This window comes from Chroicocephalus ridibundus, chromosome 2 (genome assembly GCF_963924245.1).
Source record: "Chroicocephalus ridibundus chromosome 2, bChrRid1.1, whole genome shotgun sequence".
In the NCBI taxonomy this organism is placed as follows: Eukaryota; Metazoa; Chordata; class Aves; order Charadriiformes; family Laridae; genus Chroicocephalus; species Chroicocephalus ridibundus.
Window position 1 is genome coordinate 23010728 of NC_086285.1, and position 22872 is coordinate 23033599.

The 22872-nt window shown below is 44.5% G+C and overlaps 1 protein-coding gene and 1 long non-coding RNA gene across 7 annotated transcripts in view; one reads left to right on the plus strand and one right to left on the minus strand.

The window, feature by feature from the left end:
- Nucleotides 1-750: 750 nt before the first annotated feature.
- LOC134511168 (uncharacterized) lies at nucleotides 751-16471 on the minus strand. 4 transcript variants are annotated; one of them, XR_010069815.1, is made up of 6 exons: nucleotides 16096-16471; nucleotides 10182-10548; nucleotides 8278-8394; nucleotides 6070-6482; nucleotides 3055-3244; nucleotides 751-2944 (listed from the first exon to the last, which is right to left on the minus strand). It is a non-coding gene; the product is annotated as an uncharacterized LOC134511168 (long non-coding RNA). The 4 variants fall into 4 exon arrangements; XR_010069817.1 differs by having other exon boundaries at nucleotides 6070-6231; nucleotides 6343-6482; nucleotides 10182-16469; XR_010069816.1 differs by having other exon boundaries at nucleotides 3055-3241; nucleotides 10182-16471.
- Nucleotides 16472-16827: 356 nt separating this feature from the next.
- ST8SIA6 (ST8 alpha-N-acetyl-neuraminide alpha-2,8-sialyltransferase 6) overlaps nucleotides 16828-22872 on the plus strand; it is a 41530-nt gene continuing 35485 nt past the window's right edge. For all 3 annotated transcript variants that reach the window (XM_063324730.1, XM_063324729.1, XM_063324731.1), the window contains exons 1-2: nucleotides 16828-17149; nucleotides 17406-17501. In XM_063324730.1, the coding sequence (XP_063180800.1) occupies nucleotides 17055-17149; nucleotides 17406-17501 (191 nt within the window). In that variant the 5' untranslated portion in view covers nucleotides 16828-17054. The remainder of the gene's footprint in view (nucleotides 17150-17405; nucleotides 17502-22872) is intronic.

Below are 22872 nucleotides of genomic sequence, written 5' to 3' on the forward strand. Positions count from 1 at the left end.
CCTGGAGGTATCTGAAAGACGCGTAGATGTGACACTTAGGGACACGGTTTATTAGCGGACTTGGCAGTGCTAGGTTAACGTATGAATTCAATGATCTTAAAGGTCTTTTCCAACCTAAATGATTCTATGATTCTATATTGTTGAACTGGCAGCTACTGATTACTTTCTACCCCGATCTAAAAAATGGTGAGGCCCCTGTTTTACACATCTCCATCCTGACTGCAGACTAGTGCTAGGAGAATGAATTAAAAGGGACGGTGAGACTACTCTACACACATCCCTACATCTGGTCTAAACACAGGAGATCTCCTGGCCCAAGATGTGATCTGACGGTGTGAGTTCATTCAGCTCATAAATCTGGGATGACGTTAAGACAACACCAGATAGTGCCTACTGCAGTAAAATCCCCCCGCAAGCTGGCAGAGCCACCCTGGCGAGCAGCACCTGCGCAGCCATCAGCTCTTCTCAGCCACAGCTCTTAACTTACGTGTCCATGTTATGTGGACAACATACAAAACCTGATATGCTTGATGGTTTTGGAGTGTAGACAATTAATTTTTAAAACCTTGTCAGCACCCCTGTGGTTTGTGAAGTCCCTGGGGCAGCGCCGTGTCCCTGCTCACCCCAGCCAAACCCTTGGTGGTGCTCCCAGGCCACCCCCAGCAGCTGGTGGATGGACATCACGTGTGGGCAAGCAGCTGGCCGCCACCTCCTGCCTCCCTCCCCTTCCCCACAAACACCAGCCAAAGAGCTGTACAGTGGCTAATGCCTCTGTGCCATATGTACTGGGACATGAGATGCTCTTTGGTATTTTGAGTGTCTGTTTAATGCTGCTGGTACGGACTAGTGGGAAAACATCTTGATACAAATTAGAAGCCATAATAAGCTCCAAGTGAATTATTTCTAGTGTGTTTTTAAATGTTTGTTTTGTTTTTTTTTTAACTGAAGCTACTCCAACACCACATTTCTAGAGGATCTCTACATTGTGAGGGGGCTGTCTCACCGTGCAGAGGGTTAACTCTGATGGCCGTCTGCAGCGGGACTGAAAAGAACTTGGCCACAAAGCAGGGCCCATGAACACAGAATTTGTGACGTGACATTTATTCTCTCTCCATATCGTGTTTGCAGTTTGCAGACATTCATTTGTAAAGATTTTCTTTATCTCTTCCTGAAAAAATTGGAAATTTTATGACTAAAACAATCAGTGAAGGTGGCCAGGGTACCACTATCCCCTTCAAACTATCAAAAATAAAACATAACCTGAAATTCTACAATGCGCAGGTCCTTTCTGTTTGCTATCCATTATTTATATTCCTTGTCAATAGTTCATCAGTTCTAGTCTGTTTTTCCACATCAAAAAGCTTGTTTTTCATGCATACAGCCGTGCAGTACAAAGAATAGTGTGATCAATGACCTCAATACAATGAAAATAACTCACTTTAAATGGCCTGTTTGCATACGGTCCACAAGCTGAATACTTCACATCCCATTTATGCAAAGAAAAAACTCCCAACAACATTTCAGGGAAATGAAACATATTCTCAAGCAGAAGTGAATTTTTTCTTACTGTTTTGAGTAAGGTATTTGAATGAATTCTTGCAAATAACAAATAACACTGGCAGAAATCAGGATGAGTTTGTAAACAGCCCGGCAAGAGGAAAAAATCGCATTCTTCTGATAACATATCCCTCTTCATAAATATTGTAGCTAATCTTACCTAACGAGGAGCTGTTTGTGAGCATTTCTCAAAGTGATGAATGGCATCTCACCATTTCCTTCTCTCTTTCTGATGATCTGTTATAATGACAGCCGCTTTTATCATAACTCTGTTTGTGAGAGCCCCTCGCTTTCTTGCTTTCTTCCTTCTTTTACTATAAAAGCTCTCAAAGGAAGCCTTTGTATGTCAGGAGAAGCAAAATTAACATAATATGCAGCACCTATAAATAGTTCCGTCAAATTAGAACAAACCTTGAAGTGATATTTCTTTGCTTTTTTCCCCTACTGCAAGTACAAGCTACGAACTCATATACTACTTTTTCCTTTATAAAACATTATTTTTGTTGTTCTGATTTTGGCTATTTTTCAATGCTTTATTCAGCCACAGGTGAAAACTAGTCAGCTCCTTGTTAGTGTATTTTGAATTTGTGCAAAAAAGAGCTCGTTAGAAATGTGGCATGTAGTACTGGCAAATTAATTACCAAGGACAATGAAAAACTGGTCCTAAAGACAGATATTGGGAAAATTGGATTTTTTTATAAGCTGCGTTTCTGAATTTTTTTCCAAACTTTCTGAGAAATGCTTCCAGGTGTAAAGAAATTAAATAGGAAAGAGCTCATCATCTGAAAAGCATTAAGGAAAAGATATTTAAATTGATGACTGGCATGAGGATGATAAATGAGAAAACATTAGTCACTATTTTCACACCGTAAGGCTCATGTGGTGAAATTATCAGAGATTTAATGCAAACAAAATTATTGTTGGTTTGGTGGTTTTTTTTCACACAATGCTCAGCCAAAGTATGGAATTCAATTCCGTGCAGCAAGTGAGTTTGAGTGGAGTTTAGACAAATTCCTGGAAGAGGAATCCCTTAAGTGTTTTAACGCGATAGTCTGGAGATCACTTGGAGATTTCACAGTGCTGTGGGGTGACACTAAGGAAAAGCCAACTGGCTGTATTCCCTATTCCTTGCATTTTTCCTCTTGGACATGGTTGCAGAGAGGCATCATGGCTACCCTGAGCCAAGGCAGAGGTTGTTACAATCTCAAATGCCTCGTAGTCACTGCCCAGGTTTCATTCTGGAGGCGCAGACCTGGCGTTACCAGGTACTTGTTGGGACAGTGTGTCTGTGTGCCAGCCCTGGGACCCTTTCCCGTGCATCCTCCTCCTCCCTCAGGGCTGCCCGGCATAAACATCAGGTCCCAGAATAGCAGCATGGCTGTGAAATCTGTGGGAAAAAAAATAATTAATACGGCTTCTTGATTGAGGGTAGTTGCCATTGAGCTGTTAGCCCTGTAAATATTTGTCATTGCCAGGAGGCAGCAGTTCCAGCTGTACCTGGCCGCTTGCCGTCTGCTGTGGCGGGGATGGAGGAGGCTCAGGGCTCCACTCCGACAGATGCCAGGGCTCTTCTGCCTGATCTTGATTTGTTTGGGGCTTTCCTCTAAGGACCAAGTGGTGCAAAATGGTTTAAAAATGATCCCCATGAACTATACAGTCTCTCGTCAGTATTAGTTGCTTACCACTGCTGAAGAAAGAAGAAATGGCTGATATTATTAAAGCACAGCTTTTCAAAACCTCCGTAGGAACACACCAGTTCTTCAAAAATCTTTCATCTTTTTTCTCTCTGATTTCTTTAACGCTCAGGAACTTACTTCCTTTTTCTTTTTTTGCCTGCAATTTTAAAGACTGGTAATTTAGTTTTTAAAGAAAAACCTCAGCTACTCAGCATCACATGACTCTGGTGACTGAGCAGTGGGAAAAAAACCTAAATATCACAAGATGCATAATTAAATCACAGGCATCCTTCAGTTTCCTGAGATTTTGTCCTGGAATGTTTTCCTGATCTCAAAAGCAGCTAACATTTTAATCCTGGCTAGGGAAAGGCAATCACCCCTAATGTAATTTAATTTAATTTAGGGCTTGCAATGAAGCTAACTCATGATCAAACCGTTCGCTTTTTAATTCCATGGCAGCATAATCCATTGCTATATCATGGGCAAATTACAGATCCCAGCTCACGTATAAATATAAAATTTATTTACATAAAGCATAGACTAAAGTATCAGACAGCTACTCAAAGAATATCTGTTTTGTTCAAATTAAGAATACCGTGTGCATTGAAGAAATCCCGTGAAAACTATTATTTCGAACTAATAGGGCTCCTCAATAAATTTTTTTTGAAGAAAGGTAATGGCTGGAGAAGCGTGAAACAAGCTCTTGTTGCAGCCGAGCTCAACTGTTTCCTGAGACAGCACCATCTACATTAACTACTAGTTCCCCTTTCCCATAACAATTTCTTCTTAAAGAGGACTTTACAAAATTAAAATAGCTTTGACTGTTTTGCATAATGGCAGTTTCTTTTAACACTTCTACTTCTGTAACCAAATACAATGACTTAAATGCAACAGAGAAAAGTTCTTGAAGCAGGTTCGCAGGAGGGGTTTAGAAGCAGCTTTCTTGCCTGCTTTAATTTGACTGTCAGTTTCCAGGAATCGCAGGGTGTCTTTCCTTTTTTTTTTTTTTTGCAGCTTAAGGGTTTGGGTTTTTTATTCTGTTGCCAACCCTTTTTTCCAGGAGTTTAGCTCCTCTTTGTTCAGTAAGCCGTTCCAGCTGTAATGCCGCCCGGGAAGGCCTCCTGCGTGGCCGGGCTGCCTCTCTACTCCCCACGCTTTGCAGAGCTCGGTGCTCTTTGCGCCCGGGCCCGCGAGCTCGGTTCGGGCCTTTATCTGCTGTAATCACCTTGCACATTTACGGCTCAGCACAATAAAACCTCTGGCAGCTTGTTTTCTTGCAGGAGCATGCTCAGCCTGACAGAATACGAGTTCACTGATTTGCTCCCCTCTCAGCTTTCTGGAACATTACAGCATCTTGCCTTTCATTAATTATTTTTTATTTCTCATGAATGTAAATAAAAAATTAACCCAATATTCTTCCCAAGTCTCTGATAAGTGGGGGAAGAATAATTTTGGGGAGAAGGGGTTTTTGTTAATTGGATTGCCAAAGAGAGCACATGCTGTATGACCTTATTAATATAACGAAGGCGAGCAACGAGCCTGGTGATGCTCTGCACCCCGGTCCCATCCAGCTTCAGGGTACCAGAGCCCTTCCCAGGTGACGGAGTTACGCTGGTGGGGACGGCTTTCTCCCCGAGTAGTTCCTACCAACTCATTCTGCTCTCTAGGGAGTTTAACAGCAAAACTCCCCTTGGTTTCAGTGGTAACCACTTGTAAAATCCCACCCTGCTGTAAGGCAGAGGCAGCTGTGGGAGAAAGCACAGCAGCCATTCTCTACATGAAGAGGGAAGGGAAGATAAATGAAAAATTTGGCTTTAATGTCAAGGAAAACTGAAGTAGGCAACATGAACGTAGCAGGGTGCCCATTGATAGGGTAACTCCTGTCAATAAGGGCATGAGCACATGCACAGCACCAAGTCTCTGAAATATTTTTTCTCACATATGCAAGTGCAATTGAAACCTGGAATTACCAAGCCCATGTTAAAGTGGGACTTGATTCAGACTTGTGTCTTCAGTAGAAGTTGTGTAGTAGGCTATGTAGAAAATACTCATTTGAAAGCTTGCCAACATCCCATAGCACAATACATTTGAATAAAGGAAACAATCTGCTTTTCCAGATGAGGAGAGGAATGATTTTAATTCCCCTAAATATCTCTCATTGTCAGGCAGGAGGGCTTTAGTTCACTTGTAGCTGAACCAGCTTCTCTGGGATCTTTTTATATGTGTGGCAAGAAAACTGAGCTTAAATAGTTCACTTTTGGAGGAAATAAATATCTGCCCAGAAGTGAGTGTCTTTCCTTTAAACATAAATGGAGCTAGGGTGAATGGTTCAGAGGTGGATGTATATATTTTGAATGACTGCATCTGGTCACATGAAACCCAGCCATGGTGTCCCAGCTGTGTCCCATAAAAGTAGACTTTGTGTCTTTACTTTTTAAAGATCTTTTAAGTAAGTAGATCTAATGAGGTTGATGTTTTTCATGAAAAAATGTGTAATTTCGGTCTCCTTTTAAAAGCAGAACTTAGAAGTTTTTGTACCTATAACTGGCAAAACCAGCTTGTTTGTACATTTATTCATTTTACATCCTGCTTAGGAAAACACAGTATCTATAGGCTATTTAAAAATGAAATGCAAATGGGAAGTTAGCTTTCTAAGTTTATATTTTATAACTTAATTCCACAAAATGTTCTCTGAACTTAAATATAGCAGAAGTGACTAAATATGGGATCAGGTATCTTACACAAGCTTCCAAATATTACAGAGGCTTAACCTTATGATTGCAGAACAGATCAGTACAGTCAGAGGGGGAGTTCTGTCCCTTTTTTGTTACCTTACCTTGACTTGGGAGAAAAATAATGTCTGTTTGCTACAGCCAGAAAGAAACCAAGAGTGATCTGATCCTCAGTGCCTCTTCACCCAGAGCCTGGGGAAAACACGGCTCCCTTCCCTGCTGTCCCCTCCAACAGCTGCTGCAGGATGTGGGTAGGGTGATGCCTTCTGTGAGGGAAACGAGTGGGCAGCTCAAAGCACCGCCACTCCTTTCGCTCCTTCAGGCTCAGGACCTCAGCCAGGTGGTGCCCAGGGCAGGGACTCCCACCGGTGCCCTACCAGTGCAGTTCTCCGTGCTCCACTCGCAGCTCCCTGGCTCGCGCCTCCTTCCCCGATCTCTTGCAGAGCGTCTGGCAGCACCTTCTCATCACACGTTGGGAGTGCACTCCTGTAGTCACGCCTTCTTGCTTCTGTTTAGCCTGAAATATTTTTATGCTTATTACAAACTTCCCATACTGTCTTTATGAGTCTAGATGAAATACATGCTCAGTAAATGTAAAATGTCAGTAAATGGTAAAACAGTATTTATAACTGGGCTACTGACCAACCGTTAGAGCAAAACATTGAGTTATGGCGCTGTGTTGCAGCTTTACAAACGATATGGTGTCTGAACAAAGAAATCAATATGTCACAATTTTGAATTACTTGGCACCTTTTAATTTCCAGAGATCATCTTGCTTCAGATCTTGACATGCATCACTGGGTCAGACACGAAATGGGCCCCATGACGACCACTGGTTCCTGTCTTCCAGGGCTCAGTGCACTACATGCACATACCCCATACGGCAGCTCTTTCAGATCCCTGCCACTACGCGTTATGCATCCTTAGCTACAAACTAACATGCCACAAAACTGAAAACATGCAATTCAGCGCAGATAATTCAGTTTTCACTGAGGTTGAGAAAGGGAACAAATTCCAACTCCTCCAACGTGGACTGAATTTGTGGTCTCAATCTCCTCCTTGGTTAAAAGATCTTTTTTTTTTTTTCCAAAAAAACTATTGCACCACACACATTACTGAAGAGTGAGTCACACAAGAAGGAAAAAAGCGGTGCAGAGGCTGAAGCAGCATCTCTCCTGGCAGAAGATCCAGGCAGAGTGGTCTGGGGCAGTTCAGAGAGGTGCTGCTGTGTCACCTTGCTGCTGTCTGTGTCACCCTCAGGTCAGCTGTCAGCAGGATTCATTCAGTTTTTCATGATCATACCCAACAGTTATCAATAAAATCACATATCGCTTACTTGTTAAATTCTCGGTTTGCTCTTAAGCACAGCCAAGCTGAGCCTGAGTACAGCTGGAAAGCCTGAATAAATTTTCTCCAGCTGCAGGTTTCAAGTGATGATTCCTTGCTTTACAATCGCCTTTTACACACGCTCAGCTATTCGGTCAAATGCATACTCATGCAATATGCAAACATGAAATTAAAGGCTAAGGATTTTAGATGTGGGTATTTAAAATGCACATCTCCCCAGCAAATGATTATGGTACATTAAGCATCAGCATTCCTCTCGGCTGAAAATGCCTTCATACTCCCTCCCCTCTGCCCTTGGGGCTCCACACACCCTTGTGTGCCAGTGGGCTGTCCCCCACACTGACCCCCCCCGGCTCCCCACACACCCCCTCACTGCTCCGGGGCCTCTGTCCTCCCCCGCTCCCTCCTGCTCTCCCCTCTGGGTCCTCCTCCCAAACACTGATACGTTTTCAGATTCCTTCAGATCTGATGGCGATGCCAAGACTGTTGTGAATAAAGAAGACTCAGAAATGGTGTATGTAAACCATACATTTCTAAGCTTAGTCCGTTTAGCTGGATTTGTTAACTTTGGGGCATTTCTAACAGCTCCTCACACAGAGGGTCTCTAAATAAGCACTCTGGGTGTCACAGCCCTCAAGGATAAAAATAAGGTTGATCAATCTGAAAGAAGAAAATGACCACGTGCTGCAGAAAGTCTTACCTGGGAGCTAGGTACTGAACGCCTGTTCTGAAAATAATGCTAAATATAAGAGTATTTATTGATCCCTTCTGTTCAGATGGTACTCACTTTTCCTAGGCCACATTTGGTTTTCCCGTCTACTAGACCTTAAATTCTCTCCCGACAGGCCATTGAAAGCACTGGATAATAATAAACAAAAATGTGCTTTCTCTGGAAGTACAGTAATTGAGAAGGAGACAAATACGTAAGTGGCTATCTGAGGACCATAAGAGAGATTCTGACTTACCCGGCACACGGATTTTGCGAGAATGGCAGTATATTTGCAGAGCCTAATGAAAGTGAGCCAGGAGTGCAATCCGATCAGCAAGGCCTGTCACCGAGGCACGGGATATCAGCGCATTTACTGAAATCGAGAAGGTAATATTTAAAAGAATTGTTATTTTTAATGAATGCATGAATCACAGAGGAGATTATAGTGGCATACCAAAGGACCTCACCGCGGGAATGGAGCCCTGTACCTAGCACTAGACGTTTAGAGGACAGAGAGAGAGCCGAGCTCAAGTGATGATCTGCTGGGAGAGGGAAAAATTCCCAGCACCCTCCCTCAGCCTCTGCCTGCCACCTTTCACACCCGCTGGCTGTGACACAGCCTGTCCAAGGTTTCTCGCCTTCTCCCGAGGCCGGAGATGGATTGTGCTGCCCGCGGCTGCCAGGGCTGACCCCAGTCCTGCTCTCACCACCGCCCTTCCCACCCCAGCAGGACAGTGATGCTCACATGTCAGCTGAGCTGGCTCTCAAATGTCGGCATGAGTCCCACTGTGTTTTGGCCCATTTTGGACTCCGGTCTACAACTGGTATCATTCAGACAGAAAATTACTTCAATAACAATTTACTTCCCACGGCCTTATCAGCATTAACTTCACAACGGGGCAAACAGCTTAAGAAGTACCCAATGATGGAACATGGAAAATCTGGGATTCACAGCAGATAAGTTCCTACAGAGTATTCAACAGTTTTTACTGCAGAAGAGACCAGCAGAATCAGTCTTATGCGAGAATAGGTTTAAACTGCAATCTGGGCAGTTATATTTTAACTCTTTTTAATGAGGTTAAATGGCTTTTTCTCTGTTTAAAGACAGAGGTGCTGTCTTCCTTCCTCCAAACCCCTCAAATCCATGAGTTTATGGTGCTCTGTATCACTTCCGTTGTTTGCTTCGGCACCAACAAAGTAGTCTATCCCCATACATCAGCATATGATGCTTCCTTATTTTTTTATTTACTGTACTGTGTCTGAATTTCAACAAAGGAAATGTAAGAATGCCCCCAAAAAATGGCTCGAGCTTTCTTCAGTGCACTGTGATCCCAAGAGGTCAGTGTGGAGCTGGGCTGTCAGGCCACCATGCTGGATCGAACTCAATAGATAATCTCCCTATCCCAAGATCAGGCCCTCATACAGCCGTCCCTTTTTTTTTCCTTCTTCCAAGTTCTCTCTGCTATTTGCTTACATCAGGCATTTATTTATTTTCCTAAATTGTGTCTCTGATTTCCCATAAGCATAAACGATGCTGATTAACCACCGCAGCCCATCATGTGTATCATTAAGGATGACTCTCAAATCCACTACAGCCCCTCATTTCTATTGCTGAGTATTTTATACACACACTTCAACAAACATGTGATCCCAAATCGGATTTTTCTACAGATAAGCAGCTGGACACACCGTGCCACGCTCACTGATGGAAAGAAGTGGTTAGCTTGATACAATTACCTCAACCATCAACCACAGTGCCTGATGAGAACCCTTCCATTATGTGACATCCCTGGAGGCATATTCCCCCTTCAGCCGTGCAGGCATTTTAAGAACCGCTGGGAGCTGTAGTGTCAGTCTGCATGCTGATCTATGACGAGCAAATGTTGCTCGAACAGTTTTGGCAGTGCTGATTTACTTGCTTTGTTTGTTTGCTTGGGGTTTTAACAATAGTAATCGAAGTCTTTGCTCCTGATGTATTTGACATTGTGCCATTGGTCCACTAGGATTTGGTTGAGTGTTGTGCATTATTTTTAATTTGCATTCACAGTATGCTCTGTAATAACTCCCTCTGAATTCTAGCAATAGATGCTGTGAATTTGTATTAACAGCAGTGCTGATTTGTGCAATGTGTAGTAAAAATCTTTGCAGAATACTACTTACCGCTTCATGTCCTTTAGCATAGGAGATCAGAGTTTCCAAATAACAGCAGAGACTTTTCTTAGCAAATTGTTCCTGGGTTCATCATAATGGGACGGATTTCAGCTTGGATGGAAATCATTGACACAAGCTGCTGTTGATGCCAAAACTTCACACGGTTTCAAAAAGCACTTAGGCACAATCATGGAAGAAAAATCCATGAAAGGCACCTAAACACACAGATAGCTCTGGTTCAGAAATTCCCTGAGCCGTTGATTGCTGGAAGCTGAGAAAGGATCCTAGGGACAGATCACCGCACACTTCTTCCCCAGGAGTCTGCTACTGGGCGCCGCCTGAAGAACGTGCTGGTCTAGTCTGACCCCCATATGGCCTTTCTCATGGTGTCACGTTAAGAGGTCATGTTGAGAGCATTTAGGAAGAAGAATGGGGAAAAAAAAATCTCTCTCCCTTCAGGTTAGCAACCTGCAAGTTTTCAGGGTCTCTGTGTTAAAATCCTCTAATTGTATCTAATTAGAATTCAGATCCTCCTCCCCCCATCAACTTCCTTCGGAAGAGCACGCACACTGGACTGCACGACAATCACGGGCATTTCAATGCCCGCGGTGCCCTTAATTGGATGAAGCCTTGCACAGTGGCTGGCAGTAGAACATTGATTTTCAGTAGTTACTGGCCTTAAGTTTGCTTATGCTACAAGATGCATTTTTGGCAATGAACGTTTATCTGCCATGGGGCAGGATCACAATTGCTAAAGAAGGGAAGCTGGTTACTCGGTTAAACTGAAGAGAGGAATCTGGGGAAGCACACACAATACATTACTCTGACAAATAAAAATCATAGCCAGTTTACAACAGTGAAAAAAAATTCTTTAAGGATGCTTTTCTTGGAGCAAAAGAGCTCTCAATGTGCAAGAAATCAGGAAAGGAAGGCCAGAGACCAGCATGCCTGAGTTGAGACCTGCTCGTCAAACTAAAAAGCAAGAAAGAGATGCACAGGCAGTGGAAGCAGGGACAGGTATCCTGGGAAGAGTACAGGGATGCTGCCCGGTTGTCTAGGGATGGGGTCAGGAAGGCCAAGGCGCAGCTGGAGCTGAACATGGCAAAGGATGCGAAGAATAATAAGAAGGGCTTCTACAGGTATGTCAGCCAGAAAAGGAAGGTCAAAAAAGAGTAACCCCGTGATGAGCAAGACTGGCAAACCAGTAACAATGAACAAGGAGAAGGCTGAGATACACAACAACTTTTTTTGCCTCAGTCTTCTCTGGCAATCTCTCTCCCCACACCTCTGGAGTGGATAGACCGCAAGGCAGGGACTGGGGGAACAAAGTCCCTTCCACTGTAAGAGAAGATGAGGACCACCTGAGGAACCTGAACATACATAAGTCTATGGGATCTAATGAGATGCATCCCAGAGTTGAGGGAATTGGCTGATGTAGTTGCCAAGTCACTCTCTGTGATATTTGAAAAGTCATGGCAGTCAGGAGAAGTCCCTGGTGACTGGAAAAATACTGCACACATTTTTAAAAAGGGTAGAAAGGAGGACCCTGGGAACTATCGACCTGTCAGCTTCACCTCTGTGCCTGGGAAGATCATGGAACAGATCTTCCTAAAAGCTATTCTAAGGCACATGGAGGACAGGGAGGTGGTTCGAGACAGCCAGCATGGCTTCACCAAGGGCAAGTCCTGCCTGACCAATCTTGTGGCCTTCTACAATGGAGCGACTACATCAGTGGACAAGGGAAGAGCTATGGATATCATCTATCTGGACTTCTGTAAGGCCTTTGACACAGTCCACCACAACATCCTGCTCCCTAAATTGGAGATTTGGTGGGTGGACTGTTCGGTGAATGAGGAATTGGTTGTATGGTCAAATCCAGGGGGTAGTGGTCGATGGCTCAATGCCCAGATGGAGACGAGTGACAAGTGGTGCCCCTCAGGGGTCTGTATTAGGACCAGTACTGTTTAGTATCTTCATTAATGACATAGACAGTGGGATCGAGTGCATCCTCAGCAAGTTTGCGATGACACCAAGCTGAGTGGTGTCAGTTGACACACCTGAGGGACAGGATGCCATACAGAGTGACCTGGACAAGCTTGAGAAGTGGGCCCATGTGAACCTCATGAGGTTCAACAAGGACAAGTGCAGGGTCTGGCACTTGGGTCAGGGCAACCCCAGTATCAATATAGGCTGGGGGATGAAGGGACTGAGAGCAGCCCTGCTGAGATGGACTTGGAGGTACTGGTGGATGAAGAGCTGGACAGGAGCCGACAACGTGCTCCCACAGCCCAGAAAAGCCAACCGTATCCATACTAAAAGAAGCATGGCCAGCAGGTTGAGGGAAGTGATTCTGTCCCTCTGCTCTTGTGAGACCCCACCTGGAGTACTGCATCCAACTCTGGAGCCCTCAGCACAGGAAAGACATGGTTCTTTTGGAGCAAGTCCAGAGGAAGGCAACAAAAATGATCAGAGGGATGGAATACCTCTCCTACAAAGACAGACTGAGAGAACTGGGGTTGTTCAGCCTGGAGAAGAGAAGGCTCCAGGGAGACCTTATTGCAGCCTTCCAGGACTTAAAAGGCGCTTATAAGAAAGACGGGGACAGACTTCTTAGCAGGGCCTTTTGCAAAAGGACAAGGGGTAATGGCTTTAAACTAAAAGAGGGTAGATTTAGATATAAAGAAGAAATTTTTTTACAATGAGGGTAGTGAAATACTGGCACGGGTTGTGCAGAAAGGTCATAGATGGATGGGGCTTTGAGCAACCTGATCTAGTTGAAGACGTCCCTGCTCATTGCAGGGGAGGTTTGACTAGATGACCTTTAAAGGTCCCTTCCAACCCAAACTATTCAATGATTGATTTTGTGCACAAGAGGCAAGCCCTGCTATAAGTGTGACATCTTATGAGATGCTCAGCATCTTCAAGACTTCTCCATATGCCTTGACTTCTTTCACCTTGACCTTCTCTGGACAGTGAACAGTGCCTTACATGATGAGTTGTCACTGGCACACTTGATGAATGTCTCAAAACTGGGGTACACATAACTGCTTTTGAACACCTAATACTTCAGCTAGTTTTATGTAGACCTCAACAGACTGTTTGCTGGCTGAATGTAGTTATTAGTTTAATAACACCTAATTTGTAAGTTATAGGACACACAATCCTGTCCTGAAAAAAAAATGTGAAAAACACTAAGCATAGCACACAACATGATTACTGGGCTTGGATTTTATGTTTTTATTTATTTATTCTATTTAAAGGGGGTACAGGAATGCCCTGCTTTCTGCCATTTTTGTGAAATGATCCGGACAATTTGATGTCCTAGAGTTTGGCAGACAGCACCTCAGTTCTAGCTGTTTATCATTATTTAAATTATGTTGCCCAAAACTATGGGTAGAAATAAACGAAAAAGTTGTGAAATGCAATGAACCAATGACTTTCTCCTGGTTTGAAACATACATGTTTTGGTTTTTGGAGTTTTTTTGGTTTTGTTGGAGGTTTTTTTGCTAAAAGCACTCACATAACTACACTAAAAATACCAAAACAGTAGCCTTGCACTAACACCTCACTCTGGAAACTCTCATGCTTTGCCACAACATGGGACTCCACTGAATATCTTTAGTACCTTTCTCTTCTTCCTAATTGTACCAGTCATCTCCTCTCCTATTTGCAATAACTAATATCCCTATGACAGCTATTGCTTAGATGAGAAGGCAGCATTAGGAAAGCATTTAATGAACATTAATTGCTTCTTAATATGATTTAGCTGCTGGAAATAAGGCAGCTAAGCTAACTCCATGTGACCAGCAGCTCTACAGGCACCACTACCAGACTCCTTTCGAGATGCAATCCTGCGGACCTGGGGGGAGGAAGGGGGGCTGCAGCCATTCACAGATGATACCCAAGGCTACACTTTACTTTTCCAAATTAGCAACTAAGTAGGGTTGTAGGAACTCAGCAACAAAGTCATCATGGCACCACCTGGCTGATCAGTGATCTCTTCCTTCTGCGCAAGCCAGCAATTATCAGTTCCCACTGACTTCGGAAGCTAATGGGAATCAGAGGCTGGGGGATGCTGCCAAGATGCAGCAGCTTCCAGCTGTCAGAAGGACAGGATGGGACACAGTCCCAGCGTACACTGTTCACTCTTGGTCTTTTCCTGTGTGGCATCTTTGGCACCTGTGCCTTTATCATTTTGACCCTCTACATTATGTTACCTAACACTATCGCTTCTGACATGGCAAGAGAAACTTCATCTCCAAATCCAGCATTCCTAAATTTGAATCCTGATTTACCATTGATTCTCATCTCACCCTTTCGTTAGGTCACTTAACCTCTCTACTAAGCTGCTCTGCCAGGAAATTAAGGTTGGTAACACCTAGAGATATTGTCACAATCAATCAATAACTGTTTGTAAAGTTGTTGGTAAACAACAAGCACCAAGTGCCAAGTCTAATTTAAACTGATATGGTTTATAATCTTCCCATTTTCTTTGCAAGAACTTTAATATGACATAAAGATTAACCTTCTGATCTGGGAAAAAAAATCTCTACTGATATTATAGACTGGTGTTGGCAGCAGACCTCTAACTTGAAATACGATGTCCTCACTGACATCACTAAATTTCCCAGCTAATCCGCTGACAGTGATACTTCAGGACTCATGGGAAAACTGTATTGCAGAGGGAAATAACAGGGGGGATAAAATCAAATCGTGTTCTGGACTGCAATTCTCAGTCTTCTTTCATTCAGAGCTGAAACAGACTACCACTGACTATCTAAAATGAAAGATTTTGTTTTACAGAGTATTTAATGGATATTATGAAATCATAGAATGATTTAGGTTGGAATGGAGCTTAAAAAAATAATTTAGTCCCAACCACCCCTACCACGGGCAGGGATATCAACTAACCTGATCTAGTGGAAGGTAATAGTTATAAACCTTCAGGAGGAGCCTTCAGGCTTTACAGAGGTAACAGTGGGACTGGAATTTCTACTATCTGCTAACCAGTGAACACATACATACTTTGAAAAGCTTGACTGTTGGCCCCTACGTGTTCATATACAGTGTCAACTGGACAATAGGCCTGAAGCTGAAGTAAGTTTTTTGGAAATGGTGATGAAACACCTTAATGTTTCATGACATGTTTGATTATGATTCATGACAACCTCAAAACAGCAAACTTCCTCAGGACTTCAAAGTCTTAACACTGTCTTTTTTTCTCTATTACAACTAAGTACTTCAAAGCCAAGAGGACAACTGAGCCGTGCTCACAGGGGGACTGTGCACTGAGCTCATATCTGCTACCCCTCAGCAACATCAACCCGCAACTGCTTCTGGCTCCCTCCTACCAGCACCCACAGCACTGCTCGCTGGGGACATCAATAAGTGCCCTAAAAAATAGAATCATAGAACGTTTTAAGTTGGAAGGGACCTTAAAGATCAACTAGTTCCAACCCCCCTGCCATGGGCAGGGACACCTCCCACTAGCCCAGGCTGCTCAAAGCCCCTTCCAGCCTGGCCTTGAACACTTCCAGGGATGGGGCATCCACAGCTTCTCTGGGCAACCTGTTCCAGTGCCTCGCCACCCTCACAGTAAAGAATTTCTTCCTGATATCTAGTCTAAATCTACCCTCTCCCTGTTTGAAGCCATTATACCCCTCATAATACCCTAATAATTAGATATTCCCTAGCACAGCCTTCAACAGCTGGTGCTGTGCTCTTCCTCTGATGGACCATTGGCATGCTGCTTCTCATTGCCTGATCTAACCACTGACCAGTCACAAATTCAAGTCCCTTGTTACTTCATTTACATGGTCCCAGCAGAGCTCTTACTTTGAGGCTTTCCAGCCATTGTTTGGGAACATAAGTGCAGCTCCTAGGCTTAAGGGAATGCTTGGAGATGCAGAAAACAGAAGGATACGGAAGAATCTGCAAAAACAAGGCATCAGCTGGCTTACGACTGAAGGGCTGCTGCAAGGTGTAGCAGCAGCTTCTTCTACACACTCGCTTAATAAAGGGGGCCTAATTAATGGCACCTCATCACCTTACTAGGTTTCTCACACCAGTGTCCAGCCCTGAAAAAACATAACCACATGCACAATCATGCAAAAGGATGCAGACTTACTACAGAAACATTTCTTTATGAAAACCACTTCCAATACATTAAAAAAAAAAACCCAACTCACAAAACAAATAACACATTGAATGTCATTTATAAATAAGATACAGCGCTACTGAAGCGGCAGCAACCCCGCCGCACCAGCGCCGGGGCAGGGCGGGCTGCCCGGGCCTCCCCCGGCGGCTCCTTGCCAGGGAACCCCCGCCTCATCCCGCCTCCCCCCCCCAGTTAAAGTTTGGGCAGTATTTTAACTCCCTCGCACCGCAGGAGACCTGCCCCGCCGCCTTTGCTACCCAGAAACGCCCCAAGCGGCAGCCAGCAAAGGCCGCCTGGGTCCTGCCCTCCGGCCGCGGCACCTCACCGAACCCAGCTGCCCCCCGCCGGCACCACCACCCCGGGAACCGGCGGGTAAACCGCGGGGGCAGCCCCTTGCCGGGGCAGCCCCTTGCCCGGCCACCCCCCCGCCCCGGGCACGGCAGCCGCGCCCTCCCCCCAGGGAAACCTGCCCCGGCATCGCCGCGCCGCTCGCCTGAGGGGAAAGTTCGTCGGGAAGCCCGGCCTGCCTCTGCCCGGCCCCTCAGCGAGGCGGCCGCGGTGGGAGGGGGGCTGACGGCGGCGGCGCAGGGCTGCGGCCGCCGGAACGGGCGAGGGGCGGAGCGGAGAGACCCTGTGGCTGCCATAACCGCCTCCCCCTCCCCGCAGCCTGCCTTAAATACTATGGGGCGGCCGTAGCTGCGGCGGGCGCCGCTGCCGAGCGCACCATGCGGGCTGTCATCGCCTTGGCCGCCGCGCTGGGTAGCCTGCTGCTGGGCGGCTGTCTGCTGCGCTTGGGCGGCCAGCAGCCCCTCCGCGCCAGGTAGGGCGGCCGGGGAGGAGGCGGGGGGCCTCGCCCGCTGCGGTGGGGGCTGCGGGGCGGGAGAGCCTGGAGCCAGCCAGGGAAGAAGGAGCGGGAGGCGGCGAGCCCCCCCCCGCCTCCCCCCCAACCTCCCGGAGCGGGCCGGGGTGTCGGCGGCGTGTGAGGGATCGGCGGGGAGGAGAGCGGCGCCGCACACGCCCGACGATGTTTAATGACTGGTTTTGACAACTTTTGTTTTCCCCGTCTCGCTTGGCAGGGGCTGGGAGGAGGACGCAGGAGCGGCGGCTGTCACGCCGAAAGTGGTGCGAGCCCTCAGGTCGCCCTCGCCCTCCCCTCCTCAGGCCGGGAACAGGTAGGGGCTGCTCGCCTTCAGCCACCCAACCCCTGGAAGGGTCCCCAGCAGCAGGGATTCGCCCTGGCTCCCATTCATTCTTCCTTTTGTTTTGGCAGCTTTTTAATCAGGGAGAGCGTTAGAGGCTTATTATACCCAGAAAATGAAAATTCATTTTGACTGTAATAAATTATTGGCTTCGTCGGTCCTCTTAATGACGGCTGTCACTCCGTCGCTGGTTTTTGAGCCCAATAAAATGTTGCGAATAGCAGTTTTGTACTGTGCAAAAAGTGTTTGCTGAATGGCATGTCCCAGGTAGCTTTTATTATTCTTTCCAGGAAGGTGGAGCTGGAGTTGGGCAATATTATTATCATTTTTCCAATGTGTATTGAGTCAAAAATATAGATTTCTCCTTTAAAATCCATAGGATGAAGGCCAGGCACACGAAGCCTTTTTCACATTGTGTAGCATCTTACTTCACCCTTTCACTTGGTCCTGTGTCTTCATCTTTTATATCAGCGTAGATCTTTGCTTTACAGCCTCTTATTTTATACAGTGAAGTTTAATATGAAAATATTTGGTAAAATTAGCTGTGAAACGTGTTGTGTCTTAAGTGCAGGCTTCAATATTAACGACTGTGTTTTCGTGCTCTTGGGTCTTCACACGCTATAGAAAAACTGATAGTGCAGAACAGGGTGGTGTAATCCATACATGAGATATTACTATGTCAGAAGTAGTTTGCAAATATTTTTGTTACTCTCTTTTATTTTATATGGCTTCATTAACATTGCTGTGCCAATGATTATATGTCAAAAACACATGATAAAAATTAGAAAGAACTTGGGAATCGGGTCTTTAATGGGAGCTGTGATGTCCTGGTTATACTGAAGTCAGTGGTGACAATGCAGCTAACCTTACTGAAGCTGCAGTCTCACCCAGTCTAGCTGAATTGGAGGTTGAAACATTTGCTTTCCCTAAGTGAGTGCAAGTGACATTAGCCGTAGTAACCATTGCAGTGTACCCTAACAGTAGGTTTCGTAGGTGTTTCTGATGAGAGACCCTTGTGCTCCCTGCCTCAAAATTTAGAACTTCCACAATCAGTAAGTTTATAACTTCTTTCAAAATTAGAGTTAAACAAAAGGAACAGGAACATTTGCAGAATTCTAACTGCTGTTATGTGCCTCTGTCTTGCTTCTCTTTCCTGTGCTCATTTTTTCCCTTTCTGCCTTTTTTTCCATCTTTTCCACTCCTTACAATGTACTGGTTTTGCAGAATGCTCTCTGTTCTGCTTTGTTTTTTGTAGCTGTCACTCCGTTCTCCTCTCCGTTCTGTTCTGTGTTACATCTGTGGCCCCCCTCTGCCCCGTCTTCTCATACTCTGCCTTTTCCCTGCTTGCCTCTGAGCTGCAGTCTCCTTCTACTCGGCTCTGCGTGCTAAACCATGGAGTCAAATTGACTAGAAATGCTGGCAGAGAGCACCTCAGAGAACAGAGTCTAGCTGCTTCCCATCTGCTGTTAGTACACTCACAACTGGAGCAAAGAAAGTGGAAGCAACACATAACGAAGCGGGCTGAAAATCCATGGCCTGTATGGGTCAGTTTTTAATCTCTGTAATAAGGCAAGTGAGCATGAGATTTTAAATACATGTTTTTCCTTAATCTACTTGGAGGATTTTGGCACCAGTTTGGAGCTAGTTTTTATCAACCTGAAATTCTATTTCTTCGTGACTAAGTGACTGCAAAAGTGTGACAAGTAAATTATTCATCAAAAAAAGTTTCATTTCACACTGGCGCTCCTGTAACCGTAGTGCCTTTGGAGGGATGGCTTGCTGGCTAAATCCAGGAGAGAATGTTCTTTCTCACCTGAGTGACTGTGCTTTGTAAACTGGCCTGACAGGAGTTTGTGGTGCATGTTTGGCATAGGAGGAAGGAGAGAGGGCTGCTGGACTGACCAGGAGCTGTTACTTAATCCAGAGAGCAGCTCTGGGCAGGGAGCCACGCTGTAGGGGTTTGATCCAGGCAGCAGCTGGACTGGGCCTGGCTGAGGGCCATGCTGGAGAGATTTGATCCAGAGAGCATCTGGACTCATTCAGGAGATTCAGACCAATCCCTCAGTGATGGAGATGGATGGTCTGGTCAATAGGAATTAGATTCCAGTTTGCAGTGGGGTTTTGCTGCAGTATCCATCCATATAGCAAAAGGACAGAAGAGTCCCTCGTTGAAATCGGTTGTACAGGGGTTAGTGCATTTTTTAATCAGATAAGGCTACGTTGGTTTGTTGATGCATAAAACCAGGAACAATCTATTGGTGCAGACTTCCTGAAGTACGGTTCTCCTAAATTACCCTGATGGTTTGAATAGCATTGCTGTGTTGCTGACAGCAATGTCCTTTCCTGCGTAAGATTAAGAGGGTGTGCATGGATGTTAGGTTGGACTCTGATCCCTTCATCAGTTTGATGCATTTTTCTGGAAAGCTAGGATTTTCTCACCAAATTTGGTGGGAGGATCCAGGAAAGCAAAAAGAAAAAAAACTGGGCACTGTCCTCCTTGAACTCGAAGTATAAGTAACCTAGACAATCTTCATAATCGCAAGCTAATCTTGCTTCTTATCATAATGTCCTTTGCTGTTGGAGGCATATTTGTAACCAGACATCTCCTGAAGAATCTCTAAGGCCTTATTATTCTGTTGCCTCACAATTTTGAAAGCTAATCCGTTCTTTTACTTTTGAGTAATTCTTTTAAAAGGATGAAACTGAAGGATGAAAGGATGAAAAGCAGGGGATTGGTTTGGACTGTCATAGATATTTAGGCAGCTATTATGCACAGCGATGTTTAATTAGATGGTGACCAGGCACCTAAAGTTCTCTGAGGAATGTGTCTTAGTAAATAACCTTGAAGATACGGTTTGTCTCTTATAGGACATTTCTTCCCACTTTTCCTTGTTAAGTGTTAGATAACTCAAACAATGTGATGACTGCCTCTACAGTATGACTTCCAGTTTTTGTCTTGGGTTTATTTCACAGCCTACTGCGCCTGTTAGTAGGGTTTCTTACTGAAAAAAAAGGCCATTGTTAGTAAGATTTCTCTAGTAGTCCCCAAATTTATTCATGTAACCAGTATTATTTTACACTGCAATACTATGGTTCTCTGGCAGATCCTCATGTCTATGCCTCATACCATCCTCTCAGTTTTTAAGTTGTAACTGCAAGTACAGTTTAAACTTGCTTAAGCCGACAGTACAACCAAAAAAAGTAGTCTTGCACTTGTCCCAGCTTTAGACACTTGGTCCTCCCTCCCTCCCCAGCTGTGCTTGTGCCGGCATATATGTGTAGTCACAGCATTAATAGCAAAATAGAGGGCTCAGTACTGCTAGTGTTTATCAGGGGAAGGTGACAATACGAAGAGGAGCTAAGTAGCGTTTTCTTTGTTATGAGGCCCAGGGTGTACCATGTTAAGCCTGGGCAGAAATTCTAGTTCCTTTTGTACTGCCCAGATAAATAATGCCAGCTCCTACAAGGAAAATGAAAAGCACTATTTATATATACTTTATATACAAGTAATAACAAGGCAGCAGTACCCTGAAGAACTGACCACCACTACTCTGTTATTCTGTTGGTGTCGCCAATTTTAAGGCATTCGCTTCCTACTTCCCTAACTCACTGTCTGTCTTTGCAGGTCTAAGGCGAGCACAGTGTAGAGACTGTTGGGGTAATTGAACAGTGGGAGGAAGCGATTGAGGAGCTATGAGTAAACAAGTTAGTACTAATACAGTGTTCCATAGTGTTGGGTTCTCCAATTCCTCTCTCAGCAGCAGATCTTTATGCAGGCCTAGGGAATAAACAACTATACTTAATTAACTATGCAACAGAGACCTGTACATTCTGTCTCCTGTCAAAATATTGCATTCTAGCAGGCAGAAGGGGAAGAAGAGACAGGCTATTACCACGATTATGAATGGTAGCTTAGTATATTGCACAAATAATTTGCTATAGTTTAGATTAGTCAGCACTGGTGATCACTTCACTAATTTTACGGCTCTCTTAGTATTTTTTCCCTTCATTCCCAAGCGATGCATGCAGACATATTTTAGGAGTGCATTTCTAACACATGCCTCATGTATTAGTTCTGTCTTAAATGAATAGGTGTTCAGTTGAAAGCTGCTGCCAGGACACATTTATGTTCTGACAGTGGTGAAAGGTTTCCCAGCCTGTTTCTGTTTACTTGGTCCAAGTGAAACTGCTCTGTCATTCTGTCTATCGTGTACTATTGTAACATCATTTTAGTGTAAGTACCTTATTCTTTTCACTTTACCCACCATGAGACGCTGAATGTTGCTTGTCATATTACCTGTCATGCGGTTTATGGATTTTATAAATAAAAAGTATCTGATGTTATGTATAACTGTGGTGAATGCAGTGGAAGGTCTTCCAAATAATTTCAAAATGCAGCTTGTCTTAAAAACCTGATTTAGCATTCCTTAGATAAGCAAAACCTCCATGGGAACTTGAACACGGTTAGGAAGATCAGTCTCTTTCGCAGTTACTGTGATTAATGTTACAAGACAAATTCTTATTCCTATGGTTTGATAAAGCCATTTTTGTAGTCCGTTTCACCAAGCGTTTAAATTGTGTATTGCCTTATTAATCAAGGTGTTGTGAACCTTAAAAATGTCGCTATATTCTTATCATCTGATTCATTAGAAATAGTGTTAAAGACAACACTTAAGAGCACCCTTCCTAGGGAAGTATGGATTACGGGTTTTTAATAGTATTCAACTAATACACTATGAGATTCAAATATAAATTTCTCTCTTCAAGGGAGAGATTAAGACAGAAGGTATTCAACAAACTGCATAGCGTTGTTCAGTGCCACTTTGGTGGAAGGATGTAAATGTGCAGTTTTGCACAGAGAAGGTACCCTTTTTAGCTGGAGATGCTCAGCTGGAACAGGGTTCAGAGGTCTCCTGTGCTGCTTCAGGCAGACCAGAGCAGGAAGGCACAGAAAAAGTGCAACAACTGGTTCTGCTGGGCACGGTGTGAATAAAGCCAATGAGCGGGATTTTTCCTTACATTCAGTGTGGACTTAACTCTTGCTGAAATTAGGGGTGAAATTCTTGTTGCTTTCAGTGCTGCCAGGACAGTCCAGTTCTAAGCTGTTTTGAAAATCTCACCTCACATTCTTTCAGTTGTTTCCAGTTGATTTTGTGGGAATTCTGGAGGACTGGCCTTTCAGTCCTGGGCATATCTTTATATTTTGGTATAGTTCACAGCGCTACATTTTCTTCTTCCATCTGCCTTTTTTAATTTTTCCCCTACCATTCATCCTTTTTTCATCCATCTTATCTCCATCCATTTTCCTAGCCTGTTAACTGTTTGGGGTTGAGTTTCGTTTTGT